This window comes from Rousettus aegyptiacus, unplaced genomic scaffold, assembly GCF_014176215.1.
Source record: "Rousettus aegyptiacus isolate mRouAeg1 unplaced genomic scaffold, mRouAeg1.p scaffold_m13_p_3, whole genome shotgun sequence".
Lineage (NCBI taxonomy): Eukaryota > Metazoa > Chordata > Mammalia > Chiroptera > Pteropodidae > Rousettus > Rousettus aegyptiacus.
The window spans coordinates 136,582,899-136,606,824 of NW_023416306.1; the positions used below are offsets into that span (position 1 = coordinate 136,582,899).

Genomic DNA, 23,926 nt, shown 5'->3' on the forward strand with positions numbered 1-23,926 from the left:
CACGATACATAGGAGAAATTAAATTTTTACTGGACAAGGTTTAAAATAAAAAGACATAGATAAGGGAGAAGGTCAAATGACTCAGACTCCAAACAAAAGCATATTCAAATGACCAACTTACGAAAACATGCTTAAAGCCATTGGTTATCACTGTACTGTGATACCACTATATACCCACTAGAATAGCTAAAATGAGAAAGAAAAACACATATACTAGCAAGTGTTGGTGAGAATGAGGAATGCTGCTCGTGGGAACGTACTTCGGTACCACCGTTTGGTAGCACTGTTTGGAAGCATGAACTAAGGCTGAGCTTATGCCTACCCTGCCACTCAGCAGTTCTCCTCCTGGGGATACACCCAACAAATGCTTACCTTTGTGCTCCAAAGGACAAGTACTATAAAGTTTAAAGTTTCCTTGCTCGTAATAGCCCAAACCTGTAAACTGCACAAATGCCCTGGTAGAATGGATTAATTGTGAAATCTTCCTAAAATGGAATACTATAAAACAATGAGAATAAATGATCTAAAACTACATGCAGTAGTGTGAATGAATCCAACAAAAATATAGAGGAGCAAAAGAAACCATGTATAAGAGTGTGTGCTGTGTGGTTACATTCATGTGAAGTACAAACCCCGGCAGGATTAACTTGCTGTAAGAAGTCAGGATATGGTTCCTTTTGGCAGGGGTAGCTAGGGACTGTAGACTTGGAAGAAAGTATGAGGAAGGCTTCGGCGGGTAGGGGGAGCTGATAATATTCTGTTTCTTGATTTTGCGCTAATTACACAGATGTGATCAATTTGTGAAAACTCACTGAAGCTGTTCATTCCTTATTTCTGCACTCAAAATTTCTATAACATATCTTTTTTTTTTTGCAGCTGCAGACTGAAATAATTTTAGAAATAATTTTAGAAAACATACAATCCGGCAGTTCCACCCATCCGACAAAGCAGAAGAACTAACACAAGAAGTGGTGTGCAGGAGCTGGCTTGTACTGACTCTCTTCCCAACTCCAAGGTCAGTGCCCTCATGTCGGAGGAGCTTGAAGTCAGCCACGGCAAATGCTAAAAATCAGGACTTTACGTATTCACACCACTAAATAACAGCATTGACAACAACAGAAACGCCATACATCTGTTTCTTCTGCATAAATAATAATCGCTTGAAATTTAAGGAATCGCGCATCTAAAATAAACAATACATTGCTCCTCTGAGAAGTTTAGCACCAAACTGTTGCTCTTGCCTGGAGATAAGGAACTGCAGGACACATTCACATCCCAACTCAAGCTTCAGAATCCCCATGTGGAGAGCGTGGGAAGGCATAAGCGCATTTACCCTTTGTTTTCACCTTTTATCTCTATCAGTCAAATCTCACATCTCATTTTAGGAAGTAAATATTCAGAAACAGCTTTTTTTATTGCTTCTTGACTAACCCTCTGCCCGGCTTTTTCTTTCTCTGCAAGTAAGGGACAATGAGTGGCATCTGTAGACCAATCAGCCAGAGGGTTGTTCCACCAGGGATTTGGCAGCCGAGCTCAACGCGGGGCAGCACGTGCTCTCTTCTCCCCACTTCGCTGCCTCCTGCACCATCAGCTTCCCTCTCACATGGCTCTGGAGCTTCCGGGGCACGTCCAAGGCCAGGGTAAAATGAGGGGAATGAAAGATCCTAAAGCTACCTGTTTCATCTTCCTTTGATCTCCAAATGTTGAAGCCCCAACTAAGAAACTTGAAACAGGAGAAAAATTAAAGTGTTTCTCACAAAGACACCGCAGCAGGTAGCAGACGGTTTTATCCGAGAAACTCTCGTCAGGAACTAAGCCAGAGAAACATCAATAAATCTAGATTCCAATTAAACCTGCCACTGACTGGGACCTTACCTCTCATCTAATCCTACATCCTTATTCTACACAGGAGAAGCTGGGGGTCCTGAGGGGTCAAGTAGATTGCTTAAGAGGGAGACACAAGATTAGAACAGGGACCTCTAACTGCATCTCCTGCTTTTTCTATTACACTTGGCCCCTGCTTTCTAAGTTCCTCGATAGACCCCTCCCCCATTATTACTCCACATTAATGTTTTAGAAATTGGGATGTACCTGACAATTCTGTTTTTTCAATTATTTTTCTTGTTGATTTTTTTTCTAGAAAAATTTTTTTTAAGTCTGTTATTGTCAGTGACCTAGAATCTGGGCAATCTGGATTTACAACAAATACTTACATTTGAAAATACATACCAAAGATTTTTTTATATATATTGAAAATTCCTCTACTACATTTAAAATATGATTTGGTTTACACAAAATTTTTAGGAACGCATGCCCACTTGGGGCTGTATTTTGGAAACATTCCTTAGCATCTCGTTGCCTATCAATTTTTTTTTTTCATTTTTGCTGCCCACCTTGTAGTCATGCCCTGGATTCTTTGCAAACACCCAGAGATCAGTGAGAGTCAGGAAGCCTTGGAGCAGGTTCTGAAGAGGAACAAATGGCAACACAGATGGCTGAGCTGTCCTAACTCTCGAGACTCTTGGGGGAGGGGTCTAATCTACCCGAATTTCTCATCGCCCTTGGCCAATATCTAACTAACCCAAAGTGATGGTTAATTTTATGTGTCAACTGGACTGGATCGCTGGGTGCCCAGGTATTTAAACATTATTTCTGGGTGTGTCTGTGAGGGTGTTTCTAGATGAGATTAGAGCTTTGAATCGGTAGACGGAGTAAAGCAAATTGCCCTCTCCAGTGTGGGCGGGCATCATCCAATCCATTAAGGGCCTAAACCAAACGAAAAAGTGGAAGAAGGGAGAATTTGCTCTCCATACTTGCCTGCTTGAGCTAGGACATTGGTCTTCTGCTCTTGGACTGGGAATTACACCACTGCATCTCTTGGTGCCTGCCTGGGTTTCTAGCTTACAGATGGCAAATCATGAGACTTCTCAGACTCCAAGTGTATGAGCCAATTCCTTATAATAAATTATATAAATACATATATGTATACACATGAACACACACACACACACACATACACACACACACACACACACACACATATATCCTATTGGTTCTATTTCTCTGAAGACCCCTGGCTAATTTATCCACTTCTACCTCATTTGGTGCAAGGTTTGCATTGCATGCAAACAATTTTCATATGCTCTTTTGTCAGGGAACATATAATCTAAAAAAGGATTATAGCAAGAATTCAAAAAATGTTTCATTAAATAAACTTTAATTTATCAGGCAGAAAATTTTTAATCTTTTTCTTTTTTTCACTGCTGTATTGCCAGCACCTACAAGAGTACCTGAGCACCAAAACAAATTATTGAACAACCTTCAAATAATAAAACTATTAATTACTAAAGGCATGTCAATGGTAGGCACTTTTCAAAGACAATCTCATTGAGCTTGCCCTATGACTCAAGGAGGTCAATAGTGTTTTTACAGATGAGGAAACCAAGTCACAGATAGGTTAAATAACTTAAAGATAAACTCAAGTAAGTGAAGAAGGTGAGCTTTTCTGGCTCCAAAGCCTGGGCTCTTTCTCAGAATGTACTGTCCTCCTTTTTTCATGAAATGATATGTTCTCAAAGTCAGGAGTGATTCTAAGAGACTGTCATAACCTTCTGCTAAAATTTTCTGCCTTCTGGACCTTCCTTTCCTCTCTGTTTCTTTATCCTTCGCCTCCCTGTGAAAGGTATATATCTTTCTTTGGCTGTTTGACTTTCCCTCATTTCCACAGGAGGGACAGATGTGTAAAGGAATCAGCCATAGGGGTTTCAGTTGTCTTCTCTATGCTTTGTGTAGCCCTCCATCTGTATAGATGCAAAATCATAACAACAATAACAACAACAACAGCAACAACAAAAACCCCTCAGATTTATTACAAAAGGCTCTCTAATACATTCATTCTCTCATCTAGTCCTTATCACCACTCTAGGTCCAGGCAGAAGTTACCAGCCCTATTTAACAGGTAACACTAGCTCACATGAATTGTGTTCTTATTCTGGCCAGGCTCTGTTCCAAGGGCCCTGTGTCTACCATTCTGTTCATCCTCACGGTTGTTGAGGTTCGTCTGATTATTATCTCCATTTTACAGATGAGAAAACCAAGGCACAAAGAGGTCAAGGGACTTATCTAAGTTTACACAGCTAAGTGGTAGAAAAGCCAGGGGTTAAACCCAGGCAATCTGCTTCAAGGCTCAAGTTCTTAATTCCTACACTGTGTTGCCTGAATAATAGTAGACCCAGGAAGAGAACCCAGCTTTTCTGCCTCTGTACCAGTAAGCCGTATAACCATGTAGACAGTTCCCACAAAAAGGCCTCTTGAACTGTGCTCTGGTCCTTGGCCCTAACTCTCATTTTAGTGCTTCCTATAAAAGGGTTTAACCAGAGATTAGTTTTTGCATTTCTGCCATACTCATTCTATTTCCTGTTTCTCCTGACTATTTTATTGTCTGTTACTTGAATCTTGCTGTGCATTTCAGATTCTCCTCACTTATGTATAGTGTCAAAATGCTGTCATTTGCTCTTAGTCAACAAGGCATTGATGTGGCAACTTCACAATAGCATACATGATCAACTTTTTTAAGGAGGGTGGAAGGAGCCTCATATTTCCTCTAGGTGACATGGTGGCCTCAATAGGGTATTTTAAGGTTTGCTGTATGGTGATCATGAGCTGTCAGACTTAAGTCTTGACCCTTAGTCCAAGCTTCAACATGCACAAAGTCCTCCTAACACAATTCTAACAATCTTCACTGTTAAATCAAAGAAATAGTCATTGTGGACAAGACACTGATATGAAATCACATCTCGCAGAACAGTTCACACAGCAAATCTTGTTCTAGGAACAGCTGTTCCATGACCTTGGTTTTAATATGTTATAAGAGCCAGTTCTTCTCAGAGGCACTTGGGAATTAAAATGGTCACCCACCATTATCTGTGTAACCATTGATTCAGTCCTCTTTCTGGGTATATAAAAGTGCTTTGTTTATGTGATCAAACTGGAAATCTCTCTTACTGTGTGAATTTTCCCAGTTGAGCAGCTGAATAAAACTGGAGCTCAGTACCAGCTAAACAGCAGGTGGTCTCAGGCTATACCATCGGTACCCTGAATCTGAATCAACAACAATAAGGGCCCACCCAACCTGCATTGGGAATTGAGATAGCTACAGTGAGAAACAGCTCAGAATACAGATCGTCTAAATTCCTTAGCATGGCTGGGAAGATTAAAGAACGGTATGACAGGAAGGAATATAGTGGGTTTAATATACCACTGATAAACATAATTGAATCCCTATAGAAAATCAAGATGTAAATGAATACTAAATGAAATTAATTTTTAAATCTAATATTTATGCAAATTTTATACCAATCCCTTCAGACATACTAATTAAAGAATTTCTCTAAAAATACTGGGTTAATTTTTGATGGCTGTATCTCACAATAATAACCTTTTGTACATATAGTTTTAGAAAACTTAATAACTGACAATAACCCAAAGCCATCATAACATGCAAATTAAATAACATAAATGGCAAATTGATTACTTTGTTTTTGTAATAGTAAATAGAAGGCTTGAGGGACTGAAACTATAATTGAGCTATTTGGCTCCACTCAGAAGAGAATAATTCACCAGTCTTTGGCTAGCCTCCAAATTGGGTAATAATATTCTACCTACTAAATCATTCCTTCCCTGTTTTGCAGACAAAATTTATAAATAATTCTGTACTTTCTGCCCTCAACATAAGCAGAACTTCTAAGTTCTACTAAACATCTGAAATATTTCATTTCAGTGGTGGCTATATGTCAATGGATTTTGTGTGTGTATTTATTAAATCACTTTATGGCATGTTTCAAAAGAAAAGAGTTATGTGAGTGAATTTGTATATAGCCTAGATATATATGTTATAATCTCATTTTAACATTACAGGTGATCAGCCAAATACATTACAGTAATCTATTGTTGGGATCAGTGCCAGCCCTGAAGCTGCTACCCACAAGGTATGATCTGAAGAACTGTCAGCGCTTGGACTTTTACTGGGAAGGAAGCCAAGGCTGGGAAATCTAGTGTCAGGCTGGAGGCAAAAGATGCACAAGCCAAATGGACTGGGCAGAGAGAATCCCCAGAAGTTATTGGTCAAGGTTCTAGAGTCGGACAAGCAGACAAGACACACACTAGTCAGAAGAAAGCATGGAGATGATCAGGAAAAAAAGCACACGTATTGGAACCAAATCTGGGCTTACAGACTGAAGATTCACAGGAGACTACAGGTGTAGGGGAGGAGTAAAGAGCACTAGTGGTCAGTAAAAAGCCAACAAAGCTGGCAAGTAGTGCGCCAGAAGGGGAGAGGAGCAACAAAAGATTCTCTTCTGCTTCATCCCACACTTTTGCACTTTTGGCTAGAGCAAGAGCCAGTCAGCCAGCCAGTCAGCCGGCCAATCCAAGGGGACAGCCATACTGCAATGCAGCAGCTCTCCCTGTGTGAGGGACATAGCAAAACCTAATCTCTATAAATTCTTCCTTTTCTAGCCTCGTGCTGGAACTCCTACCATTAGATCGATCATTTGAGCAAAGGCACGATCTACTGAAGGTCAATGTTAAAAAATAAAATATTACTTATAATGAAGGAATACTAATTCAATTGTATAGACATATATAATTTCCCCTTAAAGAGAAAAACAACAAAAATAAGGCACGCTTTAATAGTTGTGGTCAGGTGTATAGGAAAAAAACCTTATGATTATAGTTGTCTGGGGGGCATAGGAGAGCCACCAAAAGAGAGATTTATAGTTTCAACTGAGCTTCATTAAACACACACACACCCACACACACTCACACACGGCAACTTATATAATTCCTTATATAAGTTCTAAGAAATCAAAGTTTTTTAGTAATACATACTGTGTAGTTTTGGTAATTTATTGAAGTGTTCTGAAATTTATTTTTCTGACTTTGTAGGGGGTTAGGCAAATGATCTCAAAGATCCAGTGTCCTTTCTATCAATTTATAACTCTTAAATGGAGTGAAAGAAGCCACCATCTTGACATCCTAAAGTGACTTTTTTGAATGCCACAATGGTAGCCTGTAAGTAACAGGAATCATAGCACCACTGGAACTTTATAATATTGTACTCTATTATCGAAGTCAGGGAAGGTGGAACTCGAGGTGAGAAGGCACAGCCACCATATCCAGAGACCTTGATAACAGAATTATTTCCCCTCCTACTTTTGGACTTTTCCATGTTTTCTATTTGTCAGGAGCCAATCCTGGCAATGCTTATTCACATTCTGTTTCAGAACTGGCTAATAAAGGTTTTGGGACAAGAAATTAGCAGTTAGTCCTTGTGGGCCAGACTTGACAAGTTTCCCTCACACTCAACTATGTATCTGCTTTTTATTTCCTGTAAGTACTTCTGAGAAATAAGAGGCTCACATCTCTGTTCTTGCCATTTTAAAAGTGACTAAGTGCCCAGAATATAAAAGGATCTCAACAATAAAAAAGAAGTAACCCAATTTAAAAATGGGCAAAGGATTTGAACAGATGTTTTCTCTAAAAAAGATAAAAATAGCCAACAAGTACATGAAAAGATGCTCAGTATTACTAGTCATTAGCAAATTACAAATCAAAACCATAATGAGATACCACTTTACATCCACTGGGGTGTCTCTGGTCAAAAGACAGACAATAAAAGGGTTGGGTATGATATGAGAAATTGAAACCCTCATACATTGCATAGCAGAATCTCACTATCAATTCAAATTTTCCACAAATTTATTATATGTAGCGATGAGAAGAATCAGAAATCCATGTCTCAATCCAGGTGTAAATGTGCTGATTTTGAAATGTAAGGGAATGGTAGTTATATTCTGAACCCTTACTGTGCTGGTTGAGGACAGCTTTGAAACTCAGTGCTCATACAGGTTTCTATTTACTATATTTCTTGGTCCTCAAACTAGAAAGTAGAGAACATTTTATGTAATACTAAATAATGTTTTAATTCTATTAATGTCAGATTTGCTTCCATAAAGGCAGAAGATGGCCACAAGTTGAATGTAAACATCAAGCTTCTTCATATTTCATTGATGGTATGCTGAAAGGTGTTTGTTATATTTCCTTGCCAAGTCTTGGCCAGATGATTGATGGTCAATAATATTGATAACAACTGCTCATTAAAAGTACCATAGATTTATCTGTGCCATGTAAGATTTATTAGATTGGATGGATGTCCAATTTTATAGCTGATTTATGTGGCAAAAGCTCTTGGGATAACATTTCACACTTGCGGGGCGTGGGAGATGGTAGAACATAAGCGACACCATTTTATCAATTTCATGAACGGATGTGTCTGGGTGATGGCACGAATATCATCAGTTGTACTATGTAATGGCCTACACACATCTATAGTAACATCAGCTGTTGGTTATTTGCACGGATGAAAAGTAAATGAAGTACAGATGATGACCAAGAATGGTAGATTATGTTATAGAGTCATTTCCCTTTGGCTTTTGGTGAGTTGTAATCATAGTTGAACCTGTGTATATTGACCTTCCAAACATTTTCTCCCTTTAAAGTTAAAAAGCCTTAGGTAGAAGCTGTTTAACTCTTCATATTCACATTTCTCTCTGCAACCTGCCTTGTTCATAGACTAGATAATGTCTTAGACTGCTGTACGGCACAGGTCACAGCAGGTTTTTGCTGGAGCATGGGAGAGAATAAGTATTTGGCATCAGTTATTTGTTTCTTAAAATGAAAACTGAGCAAAGTAAGAGCAAAGAAAAGATAAACAAAAATCTCAATAAAGCTGAATTGATGCTATCTGGCTAGAAAGTCAGCTTCACATGAATAAATCAGCAGTAGATGAGAATGAACTATCTATGTGTACTAGCTAATGACAGAAAGTGGCTTTTCCTACACCAAACAATAATGTTTAGCATTCTACTTCCGATTTCTTCTTTGAATAGTGCTATTAGTATAAAAAATGCATTTCTGGTCCTAGGTAAGATTTACAAGAAAACAATTTTATTTGATCATGTTTAAATCCATTTCTAAATAATAGGCTTTCCCAGTTCATATATTCCTTTTTATATGTATGGTAAAATGTGGGTCAGGTATATATTCTTAAACAGAGATGCACGAATTTTCTTTCAACTACCTTGGCAAAAGGTACAGAAAAAAACTGAAAGTAAACATAGAGCAGATACCTGCTTACAGGTTCAAACATATTTTTATATTTTCCAAGATAGACTTATAAATGTTTTAGATCTGCAGAAATAAAGATACTTAAAATGTCAAAAAAAAAAAACCCACCTCTATTTATTCCTTTATGTCATTTTGTCTATCAATTTTAAAATGATTATTTCATTAGAAGAGGGACAATGAAGCCATGCCAGAGCCGATATAACCTTCCTGCCTATCTGTCGCTTCTTGGGTTCTGACAGAGAGGCAGGATGGACCTCTCACAAGTAGTCTGGTCTTACCGGTGCACTGCTGATGATCTGGTCTATGGAATACTCAGCATACTTGTCTCTCCCTTCCCTCTGCCCCACACTTTCCTCTTTAAACTTTTTTTGTCACAAGAAAACTTAGAAGACAAATGACTTCTAATTCCTCGGTAATTTTCATACATGAGTACTAAGGGATCTCAGTTGTTATGTCATTGTGATGTATAAGACCATAAAACCGTGCTTTATATGTCCTATGTCTTATGGTCATCAGCAGGTAGGACAGAATAGCAGTTATCCATGAGCTGGAGCCAGACCGCCTGGATTTAAACCTTGGCTCTGCCACTTAAAACTGGAATGATTTAATAACCTTTCTGTGTCCCAGTTTTCTCATAGGAAGAGGTGTGAATTCTGAAAATTAAATGACAACGTGCCCAAAAAGGGCTTAGAACAGTACTTCACACGTATCATGTGCTCAGTACCTTTTTTTGCAAAATGTATGAAACAGATTTTCAAATTTAATTATTCTATCGGGTTAATATGAAAAACAAAGTATTGGGATATGTTGCTAATCATTAAAATTCTTACTAATTCATTCCTTCACTAAACAAATCTTTCTCTAACATCTACTAAGTGCGGAACTTGGGGAAACAAAGACATTTCGGAAACAGTGTTTGACTTTGTTATTAGGATCCAGTGGGAGATGCTAATGGTACAGTGGGAGGACGTTCAGTGTTAGAACACAGAGATGGGCACTTTGGAGGGGGGTGGATAGAAGACGGAGGAGAGTTTGAGACCATACTGTGAAAGGGAGGGGTCTGAGATGACCAGACCTGTTTCAGACATTCAGGTACAAGTGGGGGTTGTAACCACAGTGTGGATGAATCTCTCGAGATAGTCATGTTGAGCAGGAGAGAAAAGTCAGTGATGTTTATTTATTCATGACTAGAAACTCAAGAGATGCTTTCTTGCCTTTTTCAGTTTAAAATGATTCAGTCAAGATGAAGAAAACTCTCTACAGTTAAAAAAGATGCGTCCATACTCAAACCCAGCCGACGTGGGAGTGCTGCTGGTGCAGGGTAGCTCTCGTGGGTGGAGAGCAACATTCAGGTTCCTGGTTGGCAGGCTGGTCTGGTGCAGGGCTGTCAAGTGTGGCTCGCCTGAGCAGGCTTGGCCAGCTTAGTCAGGTAATCTGTAGGACTAGTCTAAGGAATTGGTGACAGGCAGGCATGGTGGATGGGAGTAGAGGGCTCACTGAGGAAGCCGGGAGGCCTTGAAGGTCAGGAAGGAAGAGGTAACTTGGGCAGATGGGACTATGACTAGATCTGTGGCCGAGATACTGCACTAAAAACCAGAAAAGTTAAAAAGATGGCAAGGCAAAGGCCAAACAGAAGTGAAATAAAATGATGATAATTTCCCTGACAATGACATCAAGTGCATTCTGTGCAATCGTATCGGATTGTTTTCTGAGTAATCTCTCTCTGAGATTGTCTCAGTTTAAGACAGGGGGCCAGTTTGGGGATAAAAATTCTGTGAGAACACCCCAGGGAAATGTTTTTGGCTTTGAGATGTCCTTTGGGATGAATTAGACATGTTGCTGACAAAACCTAGAAAGTGTCTAATGATCTAGCTACACTGCTGGTGGCCATTTTATAGCCACCTCTCCTTCCATAGTTAAAAATTGACCCTGAACGTCAATATGAAAATATTAGCAAAGCACTACTACTCCTTTAACTTTCACAAATTGTTGTGCTATGTCGTCACAGGAGCAACTTCGAATTTTAACCTTTTGAAATTCTCTCTTTTATTTTGCTTTATCAAAAGTACTTTAAAAACAACCTATTTCTATCCACCACAATTTAATGAAAACCTCAAACTAGTCTTTTGGTATTCTTGTATACAAAGCCTGAAAGTAGTTCAAAGTAGATCCACAGTTATTTTAATTATATTTAATCATATTACATTAGTATTACTGATGTCTAAAATAAAATTTAGGAGTTATTTGTAATAGAAAGGGAGGCAGCATATATTCAAGCCAATATATATTCAACATATGCATATAAATAGTACAAAAGCTTGTATTAATTGTTTTTACCTCTTTGTCTTTGTAGTATTTCACAATTGACATAAGATTTAAGTAGGCTTATTAGGGACATTTATCTAGAGGCTGGAATTTTAGAGTAGTCTGTTCTGCGTACATAAGAAATTAAGAACACTTACCTCCTCACTGACTTATTGGCTAATCATTGCCTGCAATCATGTTTCCCAAACTTGTGAAGTGCTCAAAAGTTTCCACAACCTAAGTGTTCATCAATGAATGAACAAAGACCACTAAACTCCACTGTTACTAGAGCTCTTTTCTTCTAACAAATACATGGAATTATTGAAATAAAACTACATGGTGCTATTTTCCTCCCAACCCAACTACATACTTGCTTCACCCAAAGTTAGGGCAAAATCATGTGTTGGCATCTTCTGTCCTACCTCCTTCCACTTATACAAAATCAAAGAGGAGGACTACTATCCTCTTACATGGCCACAGTCACTATACTACAGGTAATAGGAATATTCACAAAAACCACTTGGTGGTGGGAGCACTCCTGGGGAGAGGAAGCACTGAGCTACAGCTATCAGTGTTCTCTATACTTCTCTGTCTTCAGTTCCCATCATCAACAACTCTATTGCCTCAATCTCCAAGCAGCTCAAGAAATTAGTGCTGTAGCTAAAATGCAGAACATCCAGGTAGAGCAAAAGGGCTTTCTTCGTTCTGCACCCAGAATGGCTTCCTCTTAGACTGTAAGAGTGGAGCTCGTCAGTGCCTCCCTGCCTCCACTACCCTCAAAGGCATTCTGCCTTGGGCTTTCCTTCTGCAGGACAGCGAGAGTAGGAGCCAGGTCTGCATCAAGTGACTGTTCATCGGGGCCAGGACTAGGGTGAGGGGAGTGAGACGCTCTCCTCAGGTGCAGAATTTAAGGGGGTGCCAAAAACTTCCGTAATTAACAGATATAATATTTTAACGCAATATTGAAAAAGTAAATATCAATGTAAAAAATCCATGGTGAACAAAAGATCAAAATCTTCAACAAAGGCAGGATCAGTATTACAGATTTTTCCTCTTGACTCAGCCTCCAATATGGCTCCGCATGGTACTGTTACGGATCTTGTCTTTATTTAAAATGCTGAGAGTTTTCCCATTGTGGATTTTTTTGCATTCGCTTTTATTTTTAAGATATTGCATTACAGGGTTTTCTATCTCGATCACTGAGTTTTGGTGCCCTCTCAAGTTTTGCGCCTGAGGCGAATGTCTCACTTGCCTCACCCTAGTCTCCTGCACCCATCTAAACCAAAGGGGTGGTAAACTGGAAATGTGAACTAAGAGGCATTAGTTAGATAACAGTGAACAGTTGAATTGAAATGTCGTACTGAGTTGGGGATAGAAGAGTTGTATCAGGCCTTGTGTAGGCCAAGGAGGCCCATCCTGAGAGAGAAGTAGAGATGAGAGAGCTAAACATGTGGCAGACTATATTATTTGTTCAAAATAGTCTCTGCCCACCCTACAGGACTTTTCTCTGGTGCCTCTCTCTGTAGGAAGAGTGTATTTCCTACATCATGAACACCAGGTTTGGCCACAAGACTTGTTTTAACCAGTGGAATATAAGCAAAAGTGACATGTCACATCTGAGTAGAACCTTTAAGTGCCATTGAGCGGTTCTGCTTTGCTCTCTATCTTCTGACATAAAGTTGGCATATCTCAAACATGTTCTTTCAGTCTAAGTTCAAGAATAAGAAGGATATGGAGGAGGGCCACAGCTGACTCTCAGTGGGCATCAATATGAGTAAGAAATTAGATGCTGTTGTAATTCACTGAGGTTTGGAAACTGTTACTGCAGCATAATTTAGTCCAAGCTGATTGACACCGAGACGTAAATGTAGCTTCTGCCTTTCCAATTCTATTGTCCTTGAGAGCTGCTTTTGTTTCATTTCCCATGAAATCTTCTGAGATCACCTAAGTGATTTCTGTCCCTTACAGTCGATGATCCCTAATAAAACTGATATTATTTAGAACTATTTTGTTCTTAATGAATTCTATCCTCTTTGCCAAGGTTAAGTTATATGCACACACACTTTGAAAAGTGTTGAGGTGAGAGAAGTGCAATTAATCGTACTGATCATGAAGGTAATTTTTGCCTGTGTATTATTCTTATTACTTAATAACAGATGGTTGTGATAATTTTCTCTTACTTTATGCAAACTGTGATTTGACTTAAAATTCTAATTCACAGCATCTTTTCATGGCACATATATGAAGAACAATTTCTAAAACTTCAAAGTGACAACACTATTTCACTGCAGAATCTGAAAAAAATCTGAGTTATGTCAGCATCATTTTAGCTTTGTTATTGAAAAACAAGATATCTTTGTTCAATATATAAGTATATCTTTGTGTAGTGTTCTTATTCCTTAAGCTTAATTCAGCTGAGTATTCTCTCTGGACCTGTAATGATATGGCTCTTTTAGTTCACTTGTCAGAGTAGCCTTTATATTGCACTCTGTGCTCTGAAAGGAGCAAGAAAAGTACCCCAAACTGGGGAATGAGATTTTTATGTAGTAGTTGTTTACGAGTGAGACAATAACTTCTATTTTGTGCAAAAACTTTCTGTTGCATCAAACTGAAATTAGTAAGATATAAACACTTAAATCATTCTTTCAAAAATGGAGTTTTCATTCACAATATAGTTTTAGTTCCTTTACATCCCTGTGGATAGGAAGCACAGAGAGGTTATGAGACTTGCCTAAAGTTACCGGCAAGTAACTGGCAGCATCAGGTCTGGAATCCAGACCTCCTGTCATCTAGCTCTTTCCGTTATGTCTCAGTACAAAGAGGAATGATTTATTTCTCTGTAGCATTCTCCTTAATACTTCTAAGTATGTTTACATTGCACACAGACTGTTCTGATTGTACTAGAACTAAATTTTTTAAAAATTAAAAAACATGAACATATGCTACCAGAGGAACGTCTAGATTATCTTGTGTTTACTGCTGATATATAGTTAACTGAATATCATTTTTGTTACATTAAATAACACATTTTGCTGCAGAAATATTTGATGAGATGTCACCACACTAAAAAGCAAATATTTTCCCAGAATACTTTGAAAATGAAAGCATAACAACTAACAGTTAATTTTAAAATGTTTAAATTGCAAATCTTCATTAAAAAAAAAAAGACGATAAATAACATTTGAGACAGAGTCAGAATGAAAAGTCAGTGCTTAGGATACAAAGGAAGATTCTTGCTCAATAGCACAAACACAAAAAAATGGTTACAAATATATTACTGATTCAATGATTGATACACCAGGAATTCAAAGATAATGATAATTTAGGAATATGAATTGCTTCAATTACAAAATAATAACAATAATTCTAATTGTTTACTTGAAAGTGTCTTCAAAATCGTTTTTTGTGTGTAGCAATTCTTTATACCAACCTAAGTTGGATAAAGGAATATAGCAAATGCTGATACTAAGTAAAAACTTTTACCAGATATTTATCTTTGTAAGGCCACTTCATGCATTATTTTTCATGGATTTTGAAGGCTATTATATCTGAAAAATATTTTAACTTGGTAAACTGACAACTAATGAATTTTAACCGGTTGTTTTTAAAATCAATTAAAAAGAAAACCAGTCATTTTGTCTTGAGTGTGGAAGATAATGAATTAGTGCCCACAGAAAATATTTATTCGCAGGATTTCCTTTATCACTAGATAAAGAAAATGACTAATTTTCTAGAAATGGCTAATTAATATGGTAGAATATTAACGAAAACTTTCAGGTCTAATAATCGCATGTGTTGATAACTGATTGCTCAACTTTGGGAGAAATATTTAGTGTAATTCTTTGCTCTCCTATTTTTGAAAGGCATAGAATTTCTGGCCCATGAACTTTTGTGGAGATAAGGGGTATCATTAACTAGAAAATAAGTAGACTATGAGAAAATCCAGTGTTAACACATTTACTATCTTATTAAGGAGATAAGGTGGGGGAGTAATATTTGTTGTTCATCTAACAGATGATAAGCAAATGTTAAAATCTGTCATCCTTCTGTCTTATATTTTCTTGGCAGTTTAATAAGTCTGATATTGACTGAACAAAATTTGGGAAAAAAAATGTGCAAGAGATCAGAGAAGAAATGGCCTTAAAAAAGCAAAAAACAACATTCTCTTTCTAGCCTACTTTGTCTTATCTTTTTTAGCAGACGTCCAAATTTCAAACCACTCCACATCACAAGGTGTACTTATCACTTCCATTATGGATAAAACAAATGGTTTAACATTTCAAATCTACATGGGGCTAGACAAAGATTTAAAGGTTGTTTTTAATCTTGATGGATAAAGTATAGACTCTTATTCACAGAAAAATAATGTTGCGGTTTGACCGTCTTAATTAGTGTGTGGCTCTAAGTTCGTTTTCCAGACAGGATAATTAATTTCATAGTTCCAAGGATAGTTTTGTAGGGCAATTCAACATAGGCTATAGTTGGCAGTTTAAGAGTGAAATCATAAAATGAAATGAAAATTGGCCAAGAACTAAATTTTCGAACTTTCAAAATTATCATTTTAAAAAGTTTTAATTGAAGTATTTTCAAAATAGTGGCATAAGCCTTGGGGCTCAAATTTGTGCTGAATTAAATCTCTATCAGGACCGACATGGTTTAATGGGTTATGTGTGAGAACACAAATGACTGTAAACATAGATTACATTCAATTAATATTGAGCTGAGAAAACTTCCCTGAATGCTGAAAATGTTTTTTTTTTCTTTCTGTAAATAAAATTTCAATGGCCTCTCTCAAAGCCTAGCCTTTCCAGGCTCCAAGGAATGCTAGGACACCCAGAGAGGAGCCATAGCTGAGGCCTACACACCATCTTCACTACCCTGCCTTATCCTTGGGCTTGCAGTTAAAAGATGGGAAGAAACCCTCCCTACAATAATCCTGAACCCCTGCCCTTCACATCTCTAACTAACTAGATTATTTAAAAAATACTCTTCAGGAGTGTTTCCCTTCCTTCCAAGCTTTGTGGGCATAACATTATAAAGATCTCATCTCGTGAAGCTTATTTTCCACTGGGGGCAAGGGGGTGGAGGGAAGCAATAGACATAGAAGAGTAACATGATAATTAAAATATGTACCATGCCAGGTAGTGATAACTACTACTGAGAAGAATAAAGGGAAGGAACTAAGGAGTGTCTGAGATGAATGGCAGCAATTGCAGTCAGGAAGGCCTTATCGCAAAGGAGACATTTGGAGAAAGATCTTAAGGAGGCAAGACAGTGAGCCACTTAGATGTGGGTATATTTTGGGGAAGAGTATCTCAGGGTGAGGGAATGACAAATGTAAAGGCACTGGAGCCAGAAGGTGCCTGGTGTTGGTTGGAGAATGGCAAGAAGGACTTTGTGGCTGGAGCAGAGGGAATAAGGGGGAGGAAACGAGGTCGCTAAGGCCAAAAGGGAACAGGTCATATGAGTGTTGGTGGACCATTCTAAGGACTGTCTGAGAAACGTGAGGGACAACTGGAGGATTCTGAGCAGTGGAATGATATGACCTAACACTGAAGGCACTCTTCTTGAAGCTAGCTTTGGTGGAGGCGCCATCAAAAGAGACCAGAAAGATAAATCTGGTAACAGGTGTCTCAAAGTTTGCGCAGACAACTACTGAAAGAGGAAAAGGGTTGAATCCTGAACAAATGGCTGTGTGGAAGGTTAGGAGGAATGGGTTACCCTGGGAGACATGTCTGCCTAGTTTTCAGGCCGTGACCGCGCAGAAGCATCAGGTCCTGCTAGTCCAGCCACAGGTACCGTCGTGGATGATCACGATCACAGCCTGCAAGCCGTGTTGTCATAGTATTTGCCCACCAGCCTCCAGATTCCTCCGCCTCCTAGGCACACAGCACTGGGACTCGCATCCCCTCCAGCAGGTTCTCGAGGTCTGGACCAGCGCGGACTCATCAGTATTCAGCCCGCGACGTTTCTCCCGCGCTGGCTGTGACTCACGGCGCCTGCCTAACCAACAGCTCAAGTCCCGGGCGGTCCGCGCTACCCAACCTTCCCTACCTCCCCCCTGCGGACCTCGGCCAGAGCCCAGCCTCCTGATCTGCTCTGGAGGGGCTCTGGAGGGGCCCTGGAGGTACTGAGCACTGGCACTGTTCTGCCCAGTTCCGCAGCGCTTTCTCGTATGCTGGCCTCGGCCGCAAGCTACATACACATCCGCAGCGGAGAGGGGGCGCCCTGCGCCTGGCTAGCAGGCAGCACTCCCCGGGAGACCCGCACTAAAGCATCCCCGCAACAACTCTTGGGAATAGTCAACATCCCTGTGCGCCGTTTATGATCCCCTTGCGCTTCCTGCAATGCACCAGACAGCGGAAGCAAATATTGTAGGCACCTGCATTGCGCCCCCGCAGGGATGCACTGTGCGCAAAAGAGGACTGTATGATGCAAAACCAGAGGATCAGAGGCGCGGGGAGTTAGGGGTGGGTTTTCTTAGGACTCACCTTGTGCAATTTCCACATGGCCCCCAGAGCCTTGACTTCGTGACTAGAGTGTTTGCCCTCCTCCAAGCACTGGTAACACACGGGCATCTTGCACTGCACGCAGTACATGCTGTGGTTCTCCAGCTCGTGGTCTGTGCAGGTGGAGACCTTGCGCGGGCTCAGCCGCCGGCTCACGCGGCCCTGGGCCGGGGGCACCAGGCGGTGCTTGGCTAGGGGTCCCCGGGGCGGATGGCAGCGCAGGCGGCATGGATCGCAGTAGAAGACATCACACTGTTCGCACATGACGGTAGCCTCCTTGGGCGCCTTCTCGCAGAGCTGGCACTTGAGGGCCGCTGCTTTGCTCTGCTGGTAGCGGTCTATTACCCCCTCCAGGACGCGGTTCTTGGGGAAGCCGCGGAGCCCCCGGTCATCCAGGATGAGGCTGCGGTGGCACTGGGGGCAGGTGATACAGGAGTTGCGGGGCACTGAGGCCAAGGCCGGTGACAGGTGGGTGGCCGGCGGCGGCATAGCCGGGGGGAACACGCGGACGCCGTTGGGGGACTTCTGGCACGGGGTCGTAGGGGCGCTGGCGAAACCCCCGTAGGAGCCATAGCCGCTGTCCGCTTCGCTGTACAGGCTCATCTTGTCCAAGTCCAGGTAGTCATAGTCAGAGACCCCGGAGCCTGAGGCCCTACGGCTCTGGGGAGACTCAGACTCTGGGGTTTGCACCAAGATGTTGCGGGCACACGCCTGACAAATATTGTGAGAGCAGGGCAGGATGATAGGCTCCCGGTAGAAGGACCCGCACACAGGGCATTTTAACTCTTCTTCCATCTCTTCCATGGGGACCCGGCGGGAAGCGAGGCAGCGGCGGCTGCAACGGCTAACTGAGCTGGCGAGGTGGCCCACTGGCCTGTCGTGTCCAGCACCTTGGCCAGCAGCAGCAGCGGCGCCTTCCCGCGTCGCCTAGGCGCGGACTCCCTACGAGGCACTCCGTGAGCTATAGAACCGCGGCGCCGCGCGCCAGCCCCGAACCGCCCCCTCCTGCCATGCTAAGTCCCGCCCCGACGTGTAAACTACTGCCTATTGGACGACGGGCGGCAGAGCGAAGCTCTCATTGGTCACACGCCCCGTCCTTCTCCTCTCCTCCGCAGGCCACGGGGGGTTTCGTGGAGGACTCCCGAGGATGAACCGAGCCTTCACTCCCTGCTGCATGATCTCAGGAGGGGGCTGGCGTGCGTTGGCGAGGGGACCCGGAAGGAGGAATTAGGCGGGATGACTCATCCCTCGCTCTGCTTCCTTCCGACCTCCGGTGCAGTCACCCAGGAGCAGGGGGCGTGAGAAACCCCTCCCTGCAGCGAGTGGGCTGGCGGAGGGAGCTAGTGCTTCTCGCCAACAGTCTGCGTTTGGCTTCCAGTAATGGTCTCCACGCCGACCATAGCAGACCGCCCCCCCCCCCCGCCTTCTCCTCTTGCTGCTGGCAGCAGCCTTGGCAGGCCCGCACTCAAGCCTAGGTTTCTGCATGGCAGCCGAGCTTTTGTCCCCCTCATGAACCTGCCGAAGTCAGCCCCTGGCGCACGCCATCCCCGCAGTCTGACGGCGCTGGGCAGGAGCCCTGGCAACAGCTTCGTTGCGTCTTTCACCCTCAGTCAGTCTCTGGTGTCTAACAATAATATCGACTTCCTAGAGATTTAAAATAGGTGGCCGGTGTAAAGACTCAATATATTAGTTTAAATCTCTCTCTTTCATCTTCCGCTTTAAATTCAGCTGGCCTAGAGGCTTCTTATGGTATATGGTGTGAACATGCCTCTGTCCCCTCTTCAATCTCCCTGCCTCCCAGAGCTGTGTTCTCACCCTGCTCGCTCTCAGCATCTGGCTGAGCCTTCCTTAAGGCCAGCAGGACTTTTGGTTTAGTTGAGGCAGCAATGGGTTACCCATTCCTGGGTATGCATAGTTCAGTAACTAGCTCCAGATGAATCACTGTGTTACTAAGGAGTCTCAATATTTGACTCCAAATAGCATTATGCAATGTCACGTGGCCTGAGGATTTACCACAGCTTTGGAATGGTGGATTTCTTCTGTTCCCTTAAGTGATGGTGACGGGGAAGAGGGGTGGGGGTGATAGAGGGGTTCTAGTATTCTCATATATTGAGCACCCTTATTCTCCCTCTCCCCAAATACTGCTGGAGATATCTGCCCCTTGCCTACAGAACTGTTGATTTGATAATAGAGGACAAAAAGAAAGAAAAACCTTTGAGTCAAGTGACATAGCAACATTCTGAGGCAGTAACTTATTTGAAATAGTACATGGCTGCCTTTTGCTGAGTGAGTCATGAAATAATGACAAAAACTCTAAGTTCTAAGAAATCTTTCAATTTCCCGTCTTCCAGAAAAGAGATAATTTGATTATATGCAGCAACATTTATAATTTAAAACCATTTTACTGACCAGAAAAAAAGGACTTTTTATAACCCTGCCCTTGGAAAAACAGTCCCATAAACTAGGCTATCTTTCCAACACTCTCTTCAGTTGCAATGAAAACAGCAGTTGATCACTGTTTGGGGAAAAAAATTCTCATTGTTATTTAAAGTTACATTAATTGCAAGTGCTGTGATTTTTATTTTTAACTAGTTGAGTCCAGAGCATCCAAAGACGTATGTACTCTGTTTGCACAGAATTTCTTCATTTGGGTTTGGAACATTATCTGATCTGTAGAATACATCTAATTTAGGGGTCCCAAGAGAAATTGCTAATAAGTAGGTAATTATTAAGAAACTGTTAACAAGAAGTGTCAGTACCACTCACAATTTACAATCCTCTCCATGACTTTTGTATGCATTCGGCTGAAATTCACAGTAACTTTGGGCCAGGGCTCTGGACATTTCAAGGTGAGCAATTGTTACTCTTTTTTTTTTTTTATGAGTTTGAACATTATGCCATCTGCTATAGATTAAATGTTTGTATCTCCTCCAAATTCATATGTTGAAATCCTAACCCCCAAGGTGATGGTATTTGGAAGTGGAAACCTTTGGGAGGTGATCAGGTCATGAGGGCAGAGCCTTCATGAATGAGATTAGTGGCCATATAAAAGTGCTCAGGAAAGCTCCTTTGCCCCTTCTACCATATGAGGAAGCAGGCCCTTACCAAATACCAAATCTGTAGACACTTTGATCTTATACTTCCCAGCCTTCAGAACTTTAATTCCTGTTGTTTATAAGCTCCCTACTCTGTGGTGTTTTGTCACAGCAGCCCAAACGGACAAAGACACCATTTATGAGATCTGCTTACTAGCAGAAAACTTATGCTTAGTTCAAAATAAAGGATAGTCTTAGGTGTAATATACTGCTGGTTTCACATAGACTCAGTACAATACAGATGTACAGTACAGTCAATATTCAGTTTGATCTATAATGAGATATACTGAAATGATTTAATTGTTAGATCTCGGGAATTAGCCAAATCAATCCCAGGTGAATTCTTAAAATGACTGCTATTCGTCATGTGTTCTAGGCAGTGGTTTTATTTATATGCATTACCTAGCTCAGTAATAACAAGAAGAGGTAGGTACATTTGTCCCCATTTTGAAGATGAGTAAACTAAGGATAAGCATGGTCAAATATTGATGAGGCTGGGATTTGAATCCAGGCACATGTAAATCCATTTCTTTACTTATTCATTCACTCATTCATTTATCAACAAATGCTGAGTTCTACTCTCCGTCACATTCTGTGTGTGATAAAACACCCCAAATCATCTCTGTTAACTTCTATGTTCTTCTGCTTACCTTCCCTGAGAGTTTTTTTTTTTTAATTAATTTATCTAAAATATTTTTGTAAACCTTTGAAGATTTTCCCTTTGTGGCACACTATTTGGCCATAATGTATTTTAAATCCCCCCAATGAGTTGTGTTTAAAGGGAAACAAACATCTGAATGTAATTGATGCTATTATAGAAATACTATAGGGAATATCCTCTCTCTTCCAGCTGGTGATCAGATCAGCCCATGCCCTGAAGCACAAGGATTGATAGCTCTGTACTTTCATCGCTCCTGGAATGACTGCAGATGTTCTCATTTGTGTAAAGTGCCTGATTTTCCTCTGGAACTTAGTAAATTAGTCACCCAAACAATGTCCTTTAGCAATGAATTGAGCAAACTTAAAATGTTCTAGCAGCTTTTCCATTTTTTAATAAACATTTGTTTACCAATGAAAAATTAGATGTGTTCCTATTTACTTTTGACTACAATGCTTAATTTTTAACACAACAGTCCCTTTGATTCTGAAGAATGAACTCAGAGGAGAAAGAATTCTCGCTCATGTCCCACTTTCTCCTATAACCAACTATCTTTGGTTGTAGGGGGCGAAAATCAATGAAAGATGCTGATTCTAGATTCTGGCACGTAAGATTCTCTGATACATAGATAAAAATATTCTGTACTTAGTTTGTGATTAATGATACTGCCGAATGTGTTTTGTAAAATTTGCATCATTTGAAAAGTGATGGGAGTGATGTTCTATTTCAAAAGAAGTTTTGAGGAAACTTCTTTTTCTGGGGTTGTTAATATTTACTTTACACTTGCTATATCTGTACTATCTTTTAATAATTTCTATATTTATTTACTGTTGATATTCCTTTGTCTTTTTAATTATGCAATTATTATAGTAAATTAAGAATGTTTCGCCCATTTAGTACTACTAGAAGATGGTGGTACTAAATGTAACTATAAGTAATATATTGCTAATACTGTAGAAAGGGTAGACAGAAGAATCTGGGAAGATGGAGGTTTAATGAATCTTGTATTAAGGTAAGAGAGTTGGAGGATAAATCCAAGAGACCCGACTTGTGAATAATAGGAATCCCAGAATGGGAAAAGGCACAGATGGAAAAAAATCACAATTGAAAAAATAATTTTCCTGAATCAAAGAAAGATATGAGATTACAGATTGAAAGGATTTTAGAATTACAGATGATCTTGATGAAGAAAGACCCAGGCATATACAGATAAAATTCTTGAACTCTAAGGAAAAAGAGAAGATTCTCAAGATAGGTAAGGAGAATTGCTTGTATTATAGTTTCAGTAATTTGTGCTTTCCTCAGAAGTTGTTATTGCCCAATCTGGTAGCAGTTCACCCTATACATGAACACATCATCATATACCTTTGTACCAGGTTATTTCATTTTTCGTAACAAGCGTGTGTTATAATTTGGAAAACATCTAATAAACAATTTTAGAAGAATTTTGAGGTAATTTTGAAGAACTGTGAGCACTTCTACTTGTGATTCTCTTTCTCTTACTTACTCTTAATTGTTATATAGCAGAATTCGGAAGCATCTATTATGTTTCAGATCTTATATTTTGGAATTCTACTTTATATATGCTATTATAGTGTTAATCAGACCTATATCACTTACTCTATCCTTATTAGAAATCATAGCTACTTTCCTCTCAAGTCTTCCAGGACAGTTCCAATGCCATTGTTCCTTATAATGTTCTCTGGAGCTGCCTTCCTGGTGAATTTTTCTACATTCTGTAAGTTTTCAAATATTTTTTCCCTGCCTTTAAGAAGAAGGTAGTTTGCTAGAAAAAGTAACTTGTTGCAAAATCCTTTTTCTTTAAGTGTTCAGTAAACATTGCCCCGGGGCTCTTCTCTAATGCTTAAGTCTCAAAGTCAGAAGTCATTCACACCACATTTAAAAAAAAAAAATTTAGTGTTACTACTTTTGGTAATGCTAGATGACACTGAGTATAGGAGTTCTTAGGATTTTGACATCGTAAACCCGAAAGACTGAAGACGTTAGTTGAGTGGCTAAGCAGAAAGGTCATGAAGCGTACTAGCAGCCAAATTAGCCAATTTGGTTACAAGGAAGCTAAAGTTTTGAGGAATTATGTCTGGCATGGTAGACGTTACCAGTGCTTAGCAACATCTGGGTCTCTTTTCTGAGAGATGGGAGACTATGCATCTCAA

General features: G+C 40.4%; 1 protein-coding gene across 9 annotated transcripts in view; it reads right to left on the reverse strand.

Annotated features, from left to right (window-relative positions):
* TRIM9 (tripartite motif containing 9) overlaps positions 1-19,245 on the reverse strand; it is a 99,698-nt gene extending 80,453 nt beyond the window's left edge. For 3 of the 9 annotated variants that reach the window (XM_036239219.1, XM_036239221.1, XM_036239217.1), the window contains exon 1: positions 17,982-19,242. In XM_036239219.1, the coding sequence (XP_036095112.1) occupies positions 17,982-18,803 (822 nt within the window). In that variant the 5' untranslated portion in view covers positions 18,804-19,242. Of the gene's footprint in view, positions 1-17,981 lie in introns of all 9 variants that reach the window. The other 6 variants (XM_036239223.1, XM_036239222.1, XM_036239218.1 and 3 more) reach the window with 5 other exon arrangements.
* Positions 19,246-23,926: the final 4,681 nt, after the last annotated feature.